The sequence below is a fragment of the Hemitrygon akajei genome, chromosome 4, assembly GCF_048418815.1.
Source record: "Hemitrygon akajei chromosome 4, sHemAka1.3, whole genome shotgun sequence".
In the NCBI taxonomy this organism is placed as follows: domain Eukaryota; kingdom Metazoa; phylum Chordata; class Chondrichthyes; order Myliobatiformes; family Dasyatidae; genus Hemitrygon; species Hemitrygon akajei.
Window position 1 is genome coordinate 16,284,840 of NC_133127.1, and position 15,051 is coordinate 16,299,890.

Genomic DNA, 15,051 nt, shown 5'->3' on the forward strand with positions numbered 1-15,051 from the left:
ATATCACCTTTGCCATGCCGCCATTTCAACTCGAAGTTGAGGGGGGACTTGATAGGGGTATTTAAAATTACGAGGGGGATAGATAGAGTTGACGTGGATAGGCTTTTTCCATTGAGAGCAGGGGAGATTAAAACAAGATAACATGTTGAGAGTTAGGGGGCAAAAGTTTAGGGGTAACACGAGGGGGAATTTCTTTACTCAGAGAGTGGTAGCTGTGTGGAACGAGCTTCCAATAGAAGTGGTAGAGGCAGGTTTGGTATTGTCATTTAAAACAAAATTGGATAGGTATATGGACAGGAAAGGAATGGAGGGTTATGGGCTGAGTGCGGGCCAGTGGGACTAGGTGAGAGTAAGCGTTCGGCATGGACTAGAAGGGCCGAGATGGCCTGTTTCCGTGCTGTAATTGTTATATGGTTATATGGTTCAAAGTGCAAAGTAAATTTATTGTCAAAGTACAGTCACCACATATTACGATGCGATTAATGTTCTTGCAGGCATTCACAGTTGAACAAAGGAAGACAACAGACTCAATGAAAAGAATCAATGACTGACTGACAAACAACCAATGTGCAAAAGACAACAAAAGGAGTCAATGAGTGCAAATACAATAATAACAACACTTGTAACAGCAAAATCAAACCCAAGCAATTGCCACTACCCTGTGACTACTGTGGAGTTGTTACACTTGCATGATGTGCCCTTAGCTGCAATGAAATGATTGTTCCAAAAGTCAAATCATTTATTTGATCTTTTATTTGCAATTAACATACAATCTTGAGATGAACTTAAAGCAGACCCAAATATAAGCTAAGCATTACTTAGTGTTATTTCTATGGTCAGCAAAAGATATGACCTCCGCCAGTCCCAAGCTACAAACTACCCAGATCTAAGCAAGCAAATGTAACTTATTCCCTTCACTTTTACCATGCCCGTACTCATGTGACTAGTTACCATAATAAACACACAACACAGAATACAAAGCAGATAGTGAACAGATACATGTTAGACCTTAAGACACAGGAGCAGAATTAGGCCATTCAGCCCATTGAATCTGCTCTGCCATTCCATTATGGCTGATCCCGGATACACCTGCCTTCTTGCTATCTCCTTTAATGCCCTGACTGATCAGGAAACTATTAATTTCTGCCTTAAATATACCCATGAACTTGGCATCAATTGCAATCTGAGGCAGAGCATTCCCCAGATTCACCACTCCCTGGATAAAAGAATTCCTCCTTACCTCTGTTCCAAAAGGTCACCCCTCAATTTTGAGGGGGTGCTCCATTGCTCTGGATACCCCCACCAGAGGAAACATCCTCTCCACATCCCCCATCTAGTTTTTTCAACACTCGGTAGGTTTCAATGAGAACTCCCACATTTTTCTAAATTCCAGTGAGTACAGGCCCAAAGCTGCCAAATGTTCCTCATATGTTAACCCCTTCGTTCCCAAAATCATCCTCGTGAACCTCCTCTGGACTCTCTCTAATGACAATGCATCTTTTCTGAGATATAGGGCCCAAAACTGTTGACAATACGCCAAATGTGGCCTGACTAGTGTCTTATAAAGGCTCAACATTATCTCCTTGCTTTTATATTCTACTCCCCTTGAAATAAATGACAACATTGCATTTGTCTTCTTTACCATAGACTCAACCTGTAAATTAACCTTCTGTAAGTCTTGCACGAGGACTCCTAAGTCTCTCTGCACCTCTGATGTTTGAACCTTCTCCCCATTTAGATCATAGTCCACACTATTGTTTCTTTTGCCAAAATGCATTATCATACATTTTCCAACATTGTATTCCATTTGCCACTTTTTTGCCCATTCTTCCAATTTGTCTAAGTCCTGCTGCAATCGCATTGCTTCCTCAGCACTACCTACCCTTCCACCCATCTTCATATCATCCGCAAACTTTGCCACAAAGCCATCAATTTCATGATTTAAATCATTAACAATGTGAAAAGTAGCAGTCCCAATACTAACCCCTGAAGAACATCATGAGTCACTGTCAGACAACCAGAAAAGCTCCCCTTTATTTCCATTTGCTGCCTCCTGGTTGTCAGCCACTCCTCTATCCATGCCAGTATCTTTCCTGTAATGCCATAACATTTTAGCTTGTTAAGCAGCCTCATGTATGGCCCCTTATCAACTGCCTTCTGAAAATCCAAGGAAATGACACTTGTTGCTTCTCCTTTGTCCACCCTGCTTGATACTTACTTGAAGAACTCTAACAGATTTGTCAGACAAGGCTTCCCTTTACAGAAACCATGTCTTATTTAATCATTAGTCTCCAGGTACTCCAAAACTTCATTCTTAATAATAGGCTCCAACATTTTCCCAACCATTGAGGTTAGGCTAACAGGCCTATAATTTCCTTTCTTTTGCCTTCCTCCCTCCTTAAAGAGAAAAGTGACATTTGCAATCTTCCAATCCTCCAGGACCACGCCAAATTAAGTGATTCTTGAAAGATCATCACCAAAATGCATCCTCTCTCAGGACTCTGGAATGTAGTCCATCTGGTCCAGGTGACTTCTCCACCTTAAGTCCTTTCAGTTTGCCTGGCACTTTTTCCTTTGTAATAGCAATGACACTCACTCCTGCTCCCTGGCTCTCATTGACCTCTGGCGCACTGTTCATATCTTCCACAGTAAAGACTGATGTAAAGTACTTATTAAGTACTTCTGCCATTTCTTTGTCCCCCCAATTACTACCTCACCAGTATCATTTTCTAGCTGTTACCTCCCTTTTACTCTTCATATAACTGAAAAACTTTTACTATCCTGCATTATATTATTGGCTAGTTTGCCCTCATATTTCATCTTTTCCCTTCTTATAGCTTTATTAGTTACCTTTTGTTGGATTTAAAAATCTTCACAATCACCCAATTTCCCACACACTTTTGCTACCTTATATTCCCTTTCCTTGGCTTTTATGCAGTCCTTAACTTCCCTTGTCATCCACGGTTCCCTACCACTGCCATTTGAGAACAACTTCTTCTGTGGGACATAATAGTACATAATCTGCGCCTTATGTACTATTCCTATGATACTACTAATCATAAAGTATATAAATGATACTGACAACATGAGTTGTAGAGTCCTTAAAATTGAGTCCATTGGTTTTGGAATCAGTTCAGAGTTGAGGTGAGTGAAGTTAACCACATGTTTACCCAATAATTTAACCTCTACATTGATGGATCTACATTGTGAACTCTCAAACACTAACTCACTATTCCTCTTTTTCACCATTTATTAAAAATTTTAACATTTTTATGCCTTGCACTGTATCACTGCCTCAAAACAACACATTTCAAGACACTTCTCTGACAATAAACCTGATTCTGATTCTTAAGCCTTAAAATTTTATTTCACATTAAGGCAAACATGGGATGCTTTGCTTAAGTTGCAAGAGACATTGGCGAGGCCTAATTTGGGAGTATTTTGTGCAGTTCTGGTCATCGATCTACAAGAATGAGGTCAATAAGATTGAAAGAGTGCAAAGAATTGCTGCTGGGATTTGAGAACCTGAGTTGTAGAGAAAGGTTGAAAATAGACAATAGACAATAGGTGCAGAAGTAGACCATTCGGCCCTTCGAGCCTGCACCACCATTTTGAGATCATGGCTGATCAATTACTATCAATACCCGGTTCCTGCCTTGTCCCCCTATCCATAAGATACCTATCTAGCTCCTTCTTGAAAGCATCCAGAGAATTGGCCTCCACTACCTTCCGAGGCAGTGCATTCCAGACCCCCACAACTCTCTGGGAGAAGTTAATGTTAGGACTTTATTCCCTAGAGCATAGAAGAATGAGGGGAGATTTGATAGAGGTATACAAAATTATCAGGATGTACATTGGGTACATGTAGGCAGGCTTTTTCCACTGAAGTGCAGTGAAACTAAAGCTAGAGGTCATGGGCTCAGACTTAAGAGTGAGGGGGAATCTTTTCACTCAGGGTGGTGAGAATGTGGAATGAACTGCCACTGGAAAGTGGTGGATGTGGATTCAATTTCAACATTTAAGAGAAATTAGGATCAGTATATGGATGGGAGGGGTGTGGAAGGGGTCTGGGTGCAGATCGATGGTACAAGGTAGATTAATAGCTCAGCACAGAACTAGATAGGCCAAATAGCCTGTGATATAGCGTTCTACGTATGATTCAATATCTGACGTAATTGATTCCAGGACAAGGAACATCAATGCACTTATCCAGACCATTATTTTAAACTGGAAGGAAGAACAGGAACCCATCAGAAATCGCTGGAGGTGAATGGACAGCATTTCTAACACACATCCCAGCAAGACAATCTACTTCTTTGGCAAAGCCAACTATCTTGTCGCCACGGGAGACAACACCCACTACTGAAGACACATTAACTTGAAAGTGATTCCACAGCCTATGGACCAACCTTCATGAACATTACAGCTCATGGTCTCAGCATTATTTATCTACCTACCTATCCATCTACTTATTACTTATTTACAGTATATCTATTTGTTATTTGCTTGTCTATTTATATTTGTACAGTTTGTCTTCTTTTGCACATCAGTTACTTGTCAGTTTTTGTAATTATTTCATTTATTCTATTGTGTTTCTTTATTTTCCTGTAAATGTCTGTAAGAAAATGAATCACAAGGTGGTATATGGTTACATGTACAATAATAAATTTACTTTGAACTTGAACAGGCAGGAGTGGAGTGATACTGGCAGATGGTGTTAGTTTCCTTGGGCACCATCGTCAGTAGAGACATGATGAGCCAAAGGGGCTGTTACTGTGCTCGCCTGTTCTTAGTAGAGACACAATTTTAAAAGAATTTTCAAACATTTTGTGCAAAACATGCAGCTTATCTAGAACTTCAACTTTGCAAGATTTCAGCATGTCCACTCACGATATACAGCTGTTTCCAGATGTTCGACCACTCCCTCAAGGTGGTTGTAATCTCTTGCACCAGGGGCATCTCCGTGGAAACGATGTTCTCTTGATTACTTAAAAATTAATAAAAAATGATTTTAATCTCTGCCAAACATGAACATTGCAATAAAGTAGTTTCTTAATTATGATTATTAATTTAATTTATCATTTTTAGCACTCATTAAATGCTTGGAATGCCTTTGTTGGATTAAGCTGTAGAATTGTGATTTTCATTGTATTTTTCTTGTAGTTTTAACTTTTGCTTGCTTGTATTTTTATATAATCACCTACACTCAGTTATTAGTGCAGGAGTGACATCCAGTGTGGTCCACTGCTGCTGTAGCCCATCAACTTCCAGGTTTGGCATGCTGTATATTTGGATACGTGCTTCTACACTGTTATAATGTGTTGCTATCTGAGTTGCTGTTGCCTTCCTGTCAGCTTGAACCAGTCTAGCCACTCTCCTCTGACTCATCTCATTAACAAGTCACTTTCACCCACAGAACTGCTACTCGCTGGATGTTTGTTTGCGTTTTGCACCATTCTCTGTCAACTCAAGAAAATGTTGTGCATGAAAATCCCAGGAGATCAGCAATTTCTGATATATTAAAACCACCCCATCTGGCACCAACAACCATTCCACAGTCAAAGGTACCCAGATCACATTTCTTCCCCATTCTGATGTTTGGTCTGAACAACAGCTGAACCTCTTGACCATGTCTGCATGCTTTTATGCATCGAGTTGTTGCCACATGATTGGCTGATCACATATTTGCAATAACAAGCAGGTGTACAGGTGTACCTAATAAAGTGGCTACCAAGATTGTGATTGTTCAGTGAAATCACCAGTATATGTTACAATTGCCTCTATATTTTCTGTTTCATTTGTTCCCATATTAGTTGAAATTGGCAACCATATTAGTGAATGGTTAACAATGGAATTTCTGGTCATTTCAGTCCTCTCTTTCCTTTGTTTCTCTCACTACATTTCTCCTACTTCTTTGCGCTTGTGACACTTAGTAAGATGACCAGAAGTTTCCTGCCCCGTTCTTCATTTCTGAAGAGCTTTTGGATTGCAAAAGCATCAGGAACCAATGCACCTTCCATTATCAGTAGCCTTTGGGAGGCAATGATAGAACTTCCAAAAAATGTTGGTTTCACTAAAGAAATTTCCAACGTAAGGAGAATTATTTTATTTAATTCTCTGCACTCTTTTGAGTCATCATAAATGTGATGCAGGTAAGAGCATTTTTTAAATCAGATTTTTTGCTTTTTGAATAGGGACTCTCAAGAATCAACTCAAAGAATAAGGTGATAGAGGCCATATATTTATATTTTTGTCTATTTCTTATTGTGCCTTACAGTAATATTTGTATGTACTGTATTACATAGTACTGCTGCCACAAACCAACAAATTTCACAACATACGTCAGTGATAATAACCCTGATTCTGGGACTGAATCCCAGCTTTTATTTCACATTGAGACAAGCATGTAGGGAAGGACTGAGAAAATTGAGGGGCATAACAGTGGCATTGCGGTTAGCATGACGCTATTACAGCTCCAAGTGGCAGGGTAGAGATACATCTCTACCAAAGGAGGTGTAAGGCACTCATCCCCTCTGCCAGTCTGCAGGTCACCCTTGAGCAAGGTGTAGCACCTGTATAGCACCCTCAATCAGGGTCATGTAAAGCCATGGGAGCAGGTGGTGGATGGTCGTATGAGCAGCTGGTGCGTATTCCAAGTCCTGGTTATGCAACCACTGACACCAGGATGACAATCTCTGAAGAGTATTGATAATGGTTGCGGTCACCCATCTTGTAAAGACACTGTCCAGAGAAAAAAAAACAATGGCAAACCACTTCTGTAGAAAAAGTTACCACAAATAATCATGGTCATGGATAGAGAATGACAGATGGAAGACCATGATTGCCCACGTCATATGGACGTGGTAAATAATGATGGTGATGCGTTTGCAGGCAGCATAAAAGAGATTAGCCAAAAGAGATTGGCCACCCTCAGGGTGGAGGAAAAACACCTGAAGGCATGAATGTCGATTTCTCCTTCCAGTAAAAGAAAATCCCTCCCACTCCCCTCATCTTCTATTCCCACTCTGGCCACTTATCTCTTCTCACCTGCCTATCACCTCCCCGTTCCCTCTATCCAAGGGATGGATCCCCTGCTCCACCCGTTTCTCCAATGGTCCACTCTCCTCCCATATCAGACTCCATCCTTTCCGGTCCTTTACCTTTCCTACCCACCTGGCTTCACCTATCTCCTTCTAGCTCTCCTCCGACTACCACTCTCACCCATCTCCCACCATTTTCTGCGTGTTGCTTTGGATTTCTAGCATCTGCAGACCTTCTCGTGTTTATGACAGGCAAATGTAACCATCTGAGGTGGAGACTTTGTTGTCATGGATAGGTTGGATAGGTTTTGATGCTGCACAAGTCTATGACTCTATAATCAGCAGTTAATAAGGGAAATATTTGGACTGGTAATAAGATAAGTGGAGATTTTTTTGAAAAACTCCTTTCCAGCATCATATGTCGACAGCATTTCAAACTAAAATAAGTTGTAGAAAGCAATACACATAAAATGCTGGAGGAACTCAGCAAATCACGCAATGTCCGTGGAAATGAATAAACCATCAACGTTTCTGGCCGAGACCCTTCTTCAGGATTGGAAAGGTGCCGGAACAAGAAGGTGGAGGGAGAATTCCTGGAAGGTGATAGGTGAAGCCAGGTAGGTAAAGAAGGAATCTGATGGGACAGGAAGCTTTAGAGAGGGTGCCGAGCAGATTTACCAGGATGCTGCCTGGATTAGAGAGCATGTGTTATGACGACTGGTTCAGTGAGTTATGGCTCACTCTTCAGAGTGAAGGAGCTGAGATGAGATTTGATAGTCCTGTACAAGATAATAACAGGCATAGGTTGTGGGGATAGCCAGAGAGTTTTCCCAGAGTGGAAATGGCTAATACGAGGGTGCATAATTTTAAGGCTCTATGTTTCTTATAGATGGTTCCAGAATTGAACCCGTGTTATTAGCACTGTAATAGTGTTACACTAACTGAGGCACAGTCATGCCACCCAGTCACTGATTGGTTGATTTCCAAGATGAAAGGCATGTCCTATGAAGGAAACTATGTTAACTAGTGTTAAGGAAAATGAAGGGTGATGTTAATGAAACATTGAAACATTCCTAAGGGGATGCTGAGATGGTCTTCTCACTTAGAGAGCAATAGGTATTGTTTCACAGGAAAAAAATTTGGAATGATGAGGAATATTTCTCAGAGATGTGGATCTTCAGAATTCTCAGCAAACAAGGAACAACGAGTGCTGCAACTCTGAATATATTTACGGTTATTTTCAGTTTATGGGACATTGTGGGCCACGAGGACAAGTTTAAACAGTGTACCAGAGGACAAGACCAGATTAGTCACTGAAAGGCAAAGTGAAATGAAATGACCATTTGTCTGTAATCCTTATGTTCTGTTTAAGCCATGGTCTCCTGTAAAATTAGACTTGGCATGCATTGTAACAGCCCAAAGTCAAAATCAGATCCACCCAGGCAGAATTGTCAATTCAAAAGGCTTTGACCAAGCTAAGAAACTTACCCTCTGACTTCAATGGCTGCATTTTTGACGTGAATGACAGAGGCAGGAAATATTCCCTGTGGAGAGAGAACATTGTTTTACTTTCACCGTAACATCGAAATGCAGATGTGGAGGATATAAGGCACTTTAAAAGCATAAAAAAAAGAAATATTTCACTACGTGACACACTACTATGTTCCATGTCATAAGCACAAGAGATCCACAGATGCTGGAAATCTTGAGCAACACACACAAAGTGCTGGAGGAACTCAAAAAGTCAGGTGGCATCTACAGAAGGGAATAAACAGCCAAAGTTTCAGGCCGAGACTCTTATCAGGGCTGGGAAAGAAAGGGGCAGACGGTACAATTTATCAATTGTTGTTATTTAAATTAATTTATGTCACTACATGGGAGTAATTTTGCACTTCAGTGCTGCCACACAACAACAAATTTCACATCATGTAAGTCAATGATAAAAAACTGGATTCCGATTATTGCTATGACTCTACAAAAACCCTGAAATGTTGAACTTTGGATTCAGCACCTCCGCTCTAACTGCCAAAAGTGGAATCTCCCAGTGGCCAAACATTTTAATTCCCATTCCCATTCCAACATGTCCAATCATAGCCTCCTCTTGTGCCAAATGAGGCCACACTCAGGGTACAGGAGCGACACCTTATATTTTGGCCAGGGTAGCCTCCAACCTGATGGCATAAATATCGATTTCTCCTTCTCCCCTCTTCTTCTATTCTCCATTCTGGCCTTAAACCTGTCTCCACCTACCTATCACTTCCCCTTGGGTCCCCTCCTCTTCCCTTTCTCCCATGGTCCACTCTCCTCTCCAATTCAGATTTCTTCGTCTCAAGCCCTTGACCTTTCCCACCCACCTGGCTTCACCTATCACTGGCCAGATTTCCCCCTTCCTCTCCCCACACTTTTTTATTCTGGCATCTTCCCTTCCTTTCCAGTCCTGCTAAAGGGTCTCAGCCCGAAACATCAACTCTTTATTCATATCTATAGATGCTGCCTGATCTACTGAGTTCTTCCAGCATTTTGAGTGTGTGACTTTGAATTTAGAAGATCTCAGAGGGAGTTCAGTGTGCTTATTGAAAATATAAAACTAAAAGATTTAACACCATTCCTCAGGAAATTAAAGTAAGCTGAGATTTATTCCCAGTTACATGCATTAAATATTCAATAAAATAGAAACTGAGAATTGTAAATCAAAACAAAATGCAGATGCTATACTAGAAATCTGCAAACAGGAAATATTGAAAATTCTTGGCAAGTCAGGCAGCTTTTATGGGTGCTGTACTTTGTATCTGAAGCTTAATATCAATGAAACAATCTATCACAAGCAGAGCACAACATCTGCAGTTAAATTTATTAATTGCCTTGTGCATGCAATTGTGGATAAATTTCTAACCTGCTGAATTTTCACCCTGAAACTCCTATTGAGGGGCTATCAGCTGGGTCAAAAGAATGACCCCAGAAATGAAAGGGTTAATGTCCAAGAAGCATCTGATGGCTCTGGGTTGGCACTCACTGGAGTTTAGAAGACTGAGAGTGAGGTGGGTCTCACTGGCACCTATACAATACTCATTCATTCATTATGTGCCGGGTTGCATGATGTGGGCGATCAGGGTCCATGACTTTGCAAATTTGCCATTGCCTTCTTCTGGGCAGTGTCTTTACAAAACAGGTGACCCCAGCCATCATTAACACTCTTCAGAGATTGTCTGCCTGGCATCAGTGGCCGCATAACCAGGACTTGTGATCTGCAGCAGCTGTTCATACGACCATCCAGCACCTGCTCCCATGGCTTCATGTGACCCTGTTCAGTGGGGAGGGGCTAAGCAGGTGCCTCACCTTGCCCAAGGGTGACCTGCAGGCTAGCAGAAGGAAAGAGCACCCTACACCTCCTTTGGTAGAGATGCATCTCCATCCCGCCATCCTTATAACTTGTACGAGCCCATGGTACTACAGGAAGGATTCTGGTATGGATAAAGCAATAGCTGATTGGCAGGAGGCAAAGATTAGGAATGAAGGGAGCCTCTTCTGACTGGTGTTCTACATGGGTCTGTGTTGGGACCAATTCTTTTTACATTATATGTGTAGGGCTCTCAGTACCGGTAACAGTGCTGTTAATGGTTCAGGCTAATGAAATGGCTTCTCCTTAATGCTGTAATGGGATCCTGTGCCTCATATGTTTGGGTTATGGGTACTGATAAGGGGAACACTAACCAATGGAGAATTGTTATGCTATCTTGTCTGTGTAAGCTGAGCGGGAGTTCGCGGTCTTTTTGGGAGGAAAGCGAGCAGGACGGACGTGTGTGGAGTGGGCAGAGGTTCCAGAGCAACGGATACTGCACGTCGGCGGTTCAGGCAGTGGCCAAAGGCTTGGAAGGTCGTCGTGGAAGGGAACCAGAGGCGTGAGCTCCAACGTATTAAAATATGTGCACAGACTGACAAACTGATTATTACTTTGGCGCCTTTAGGTTATCTGTTTCTACTAATCCATCACTAAGAAATCACTATAATGTTGCAATTATTTACTCGTTTATGGGTATTGTCTGGTATTTGTCTTGTGAGTGTGTACTGGGGGGGCATTACACTGTATTTGCACAGAAGAATTGCACTACTGGCGGGGCGACGGCGGTTTACCCTAGGCAAATAGGGGTCATCTGGGGGCAAAAAGGCTGCATACGTCAATTATTTTGATGATGGAATTGATTTTTTTTGCAAAGTTTGCGGACGATATGAAGATACCTAGAGGGGCACGTAGTTTGAGGAAGTAGAGAGGCTACAGAAGGACTTAGATTAGGAGAATGGGTTATGAAATGGCAGATGGAAAACAGTTTCAAGAAGTGTATGGTCATCCACTTTGGGAGAAGGAATGAAAGGGTTGACTATTTTCTAAATGGAGAGAAAATACAAAAAAACTGAGGTGCAAAGGGACTTGGGAGTCCTTGTGCAGGATTCCCTAAAGTTTAATTTACATGTTGAGCCTTTGGTGAGAAGGCAAATGCAATGTTAGCATTCATTTCAAGAGTACTAGAATAATGAAAGCAAGGATGTAACGTTGAAGCTTTATAAATCACTGGTGAGGCCTCACTTTAGAGTATTGTGAGCAGATTTGGGCCCCTTATCTCAGAAAGGATGTGCTGAAACTGCAGAGGGTTCAAAGGAGATTCACAAAAATGATTCCAGGATTGAATGGCTTGTCATATGAAGAGCGTCCGATGGCTCTGGGCCTGTATTCACTGGAATTCAGAAAAATGAATGGTGACCTCATTGAAACCTATCAAATGGTGAAAGGTCTTGATAGAGTGGGTGTGGAGAGGAGCTTCCTATGTATATAGGAATGCTTCCTATGGTGGGAGAGTCTAAAAGCAGAAGCCACAGCCACAGAATAGAGAGTTGTCCTTTTAGAACGGAGATGGGAGGAATTTCTTTAGTCAGAGAGTAGTGAATCTGTGGAATTCTTTGCCACAGGCGGCTGTGGAGGCCGGGTCTTTATGTATATTTAAGGCAAAGGTTGACAGATTCTTGATTGGTCAGGGCTTGAAGGAATAAGGGGAGAAGGCAGGAGATTGAGGCTGAGAGGAGAATTACGGTAGGTCAGCCATGGTAAAATTGTGGAACAGACTTGAAGTGCCTAATGGCCGCATTCTTTTCCTATATATTAAGGCTGAATTAAAGTGGACATGGAGAACATGTTTCTTATGTTATGGGTGTATCGAACCAGGGGGCATAATCTCGGAATAGAAAGACATCCCTTTAGAACAGAAATTAAGAGGAATTTCTTTGGCCAAAGGGTGATGAATCTGTGGATTTCATTGCCAGATGACTATGGAGGCCAGATCAATGGGTATATTTAAAATGGAGGTTGATAGCTATGTAGGAATAGTGTTGCAGGCCCAATGGGCTCAATGGCATAATTCTGCTTCTATGTCTTATGGTTTTATGGGTCCTTACACTTCACCTCGATTCTACTTTGTCACTCAGAATTTTCAAAAGGCTGAGAAGATTCAAGTTCCTGGGCATCAACATCTTGGAAGATCTATCCTGGGCCCACCGATGCAATCATGAAAGGATGATGGCTTTACCTAGGTGTTTGAGGTTCGGTATGTTGCCAAAGACTCTAACAAATTTCCGTAAATATGTGGTGGAGAGCATTCTGCACAGGATTGCAAAAGGCTGCAGAAGACCGTAGACTCAGCCAGCTCCATCAGAGGAAGGAGGTTCTGGAGACTGAAGTCCACACTTCACGATTTAGAAACAGCTTCTTACCATCAGATTAGTGAATGGGCCATAACACTACCATATTAATCTTTCATTTTGCACCATTTATTTATTTTTGTAATTTATAGTAATTTTTATGTCTGCGCTAAACTGCTACAAAACATCAGATTTCACTTCACAGGAGTTAATAATAATAAATCAGATTCCGATTCTGAAATAGTTAAGACAATATCACCATATGAAACAGAGAGTAAGACTTACCTTCACAGATCTGTTTTTCAGAGAGTATCCTCTGTACCAGCCTAAGAAATAGAAACACAAGGAGCATTACGGCCAAGTAGAACAAAATCCAGTCTCCATGGTGAATTCTCCAACTTTGGGTAATTGGGTTATTCCTTCTTAAGGGGAATAAGGAGGAGTCATTTCAGGCGCCACTTTCTCGAGCACCTCTGCTCCATCCAGCAAAAGCAGAACTTCCTGATGGCCAAAGATTATTATTCCAATTCCCATTCCAACATGTTGATCCATGGCCTCCTCTTCTGCCACAATGATGCCACCCTCAGGGTGGAGAGCAACACCTTATGTTCCATCTGGGTAACCTCCAACCTGATGGTATGAGTATTGATTTCTCCTTCCAGAAAAAAGAATCACCTCTCCTGCCCCTTTTCCTCTATTCCCCACAATGGCCTCTTACCTCTTCTCACTTGCCTATCATCTCCCCCTGGATACCCTCCCTCCTTCCCTTTCTCCTATGGTCCTCTCTCCTCTCCCATCAGATTCCTTCCTCCCCAGCCCTTTACCTTTCCTACATCCCTGGCTTCACCTATCACCTTCCAACTAGCCTCCTTCCCCTCCCCCCACCTTTTCATTCAAGTGTCTTCCCCCTTCCTCCCCAGTACCGAAGAAGTGTCTTGGCCCAAAACATCAACTGTTTATTCATTTCCATAGATGCTGCGTGACCTGCTGAATTCCTCCAGCCTGTTCTGTGTGTTTAGGAGTCGTTTCAGTGTTTCATCATCTTGGGTCAGTTTTTCATTTTTGATTAGTCTGTTCTGCCAGACATGTTCCTCAATTATACTTTTATCAATGCATTATGAAAGCAAGTAATACAATCTGCTCCAGTCTAATCCATGAATTCATTTTGGTCTCACCATATCAGAGATATTCCCTTTGTTCTACTCATCCCTTCTGAACTGGTACTGAAAGCTAACTTGTTTTCTCTTTTTGGACCCTGTAGAATACAGAATAGCACAGCACAGGACCAGATCTTTCAGATCACAATGTTGTGCCGATCCAATTAAATTAGTAAACAAATCTCTTCTGCCTACATAATGTCCATTTCCTTCCATTCTCCTCACATTCATGAACCTATCAAAACATTTCTGAAAGTCCTAATGTACCTACTTCTACCACCACACAGGCAGCACATTCCAGACACCCACCAGTCTCTGTAAAAATAAAAACTTGCCCATCATAATCATAATTATAAGCTTCTGTAATGATACAGAGCATAAGGAGCATAGAGAGGAGAGATAGTCTATTTTCCCCAAGATAAGGAAGTACAGAGGAGATTTACTAGAATGTTATCTGGGTTTCAGCACCTAAGTTACAGGGAAAGGTTGAACAAGTTAGGTCTTTATTCTTTGGAGCGTAGAAGCTTGAGGGGGGACTTGATAGAGGTATTCAAAATTATGAGGGGGATAGATAGAGTTGACGTGGATAGGTTTTTTCCATTGAGAGTAGGGGAGATTCAAACAAGAGGACATGAGTTGAGAGTTAGGGGACAAAAGTTTAAGGGTAACACAAGGGGGAATTTCTTTACTCAGAGAGTGGTAGCTGTGTGGAACGAGTTTCCAGTAGAAGGGGTAGAGGCAGGTTCAGTATTGTCATTTAAAGTAAAATTGGATAGGTATATGGACAGGAAAGGAATGGAGGGTTATGGGCTGAGTGTGGGCCAGTGGGACTAGGTGAGTGTAAGCGTCGGCACGGACTAGAAGGGCGGAGATGGCTTGTTTCCGTGCTGTAATTGTTATATGGTTATGTTGCTGGATGCCATATATAACTTCTACCTCAGTGCTATTTTCCTTTGGCAGACTTTGGTGTTGGAAGGAATTGGAGGAAAGGGTAAGGGTGCTTATTGAGAAAGGGAATGGCTTTGATGGCAAACTCTGAAGAAGTTCCCATAGTCTTTGACTTGCCTCAGGAACACCTGTTCTGCTTCCTCTTTAGTACAAGGTAGTCTACTGTGTAAAAGTCTTCAGCACATATAGTTAGCTAGGGTGCCTGAGACATTTATACA

The 15,051-nt window shown here is 41.8% G+C and overlaps 1 protein-coding gene across 1 annotated transcript in view; it reads right to left on the reverse strand.

Moving 5' to 3' along the window:
- Positions 1-15,051, reverse strand: part of LOC140726138 (dedicator of cytokinesis protein 2-like) — a 1,234,790-nt gene that overhangs the window by 1,099,012 nt on the left and 120,727 nt on the right. The window contains exons 3-5 of the mRNA XM_073042110.1: positions 13,014-13,054; positions 8,529-8,584; positions 4,891-4,987 (exon numbers count right to left, since the gene is read on the reverse strand). Coding sequence (XP_072898211.1) covers positions 4,891-4,987; positions 8,529-8,584; positions 13,014-13,054 — 194 coding nt within the window. The remainder of the gene's footprint in view (positions 1-4,890; positions 4,988-8,528; positions 8,585-13,013; positions 13,055-15,051) is intronic.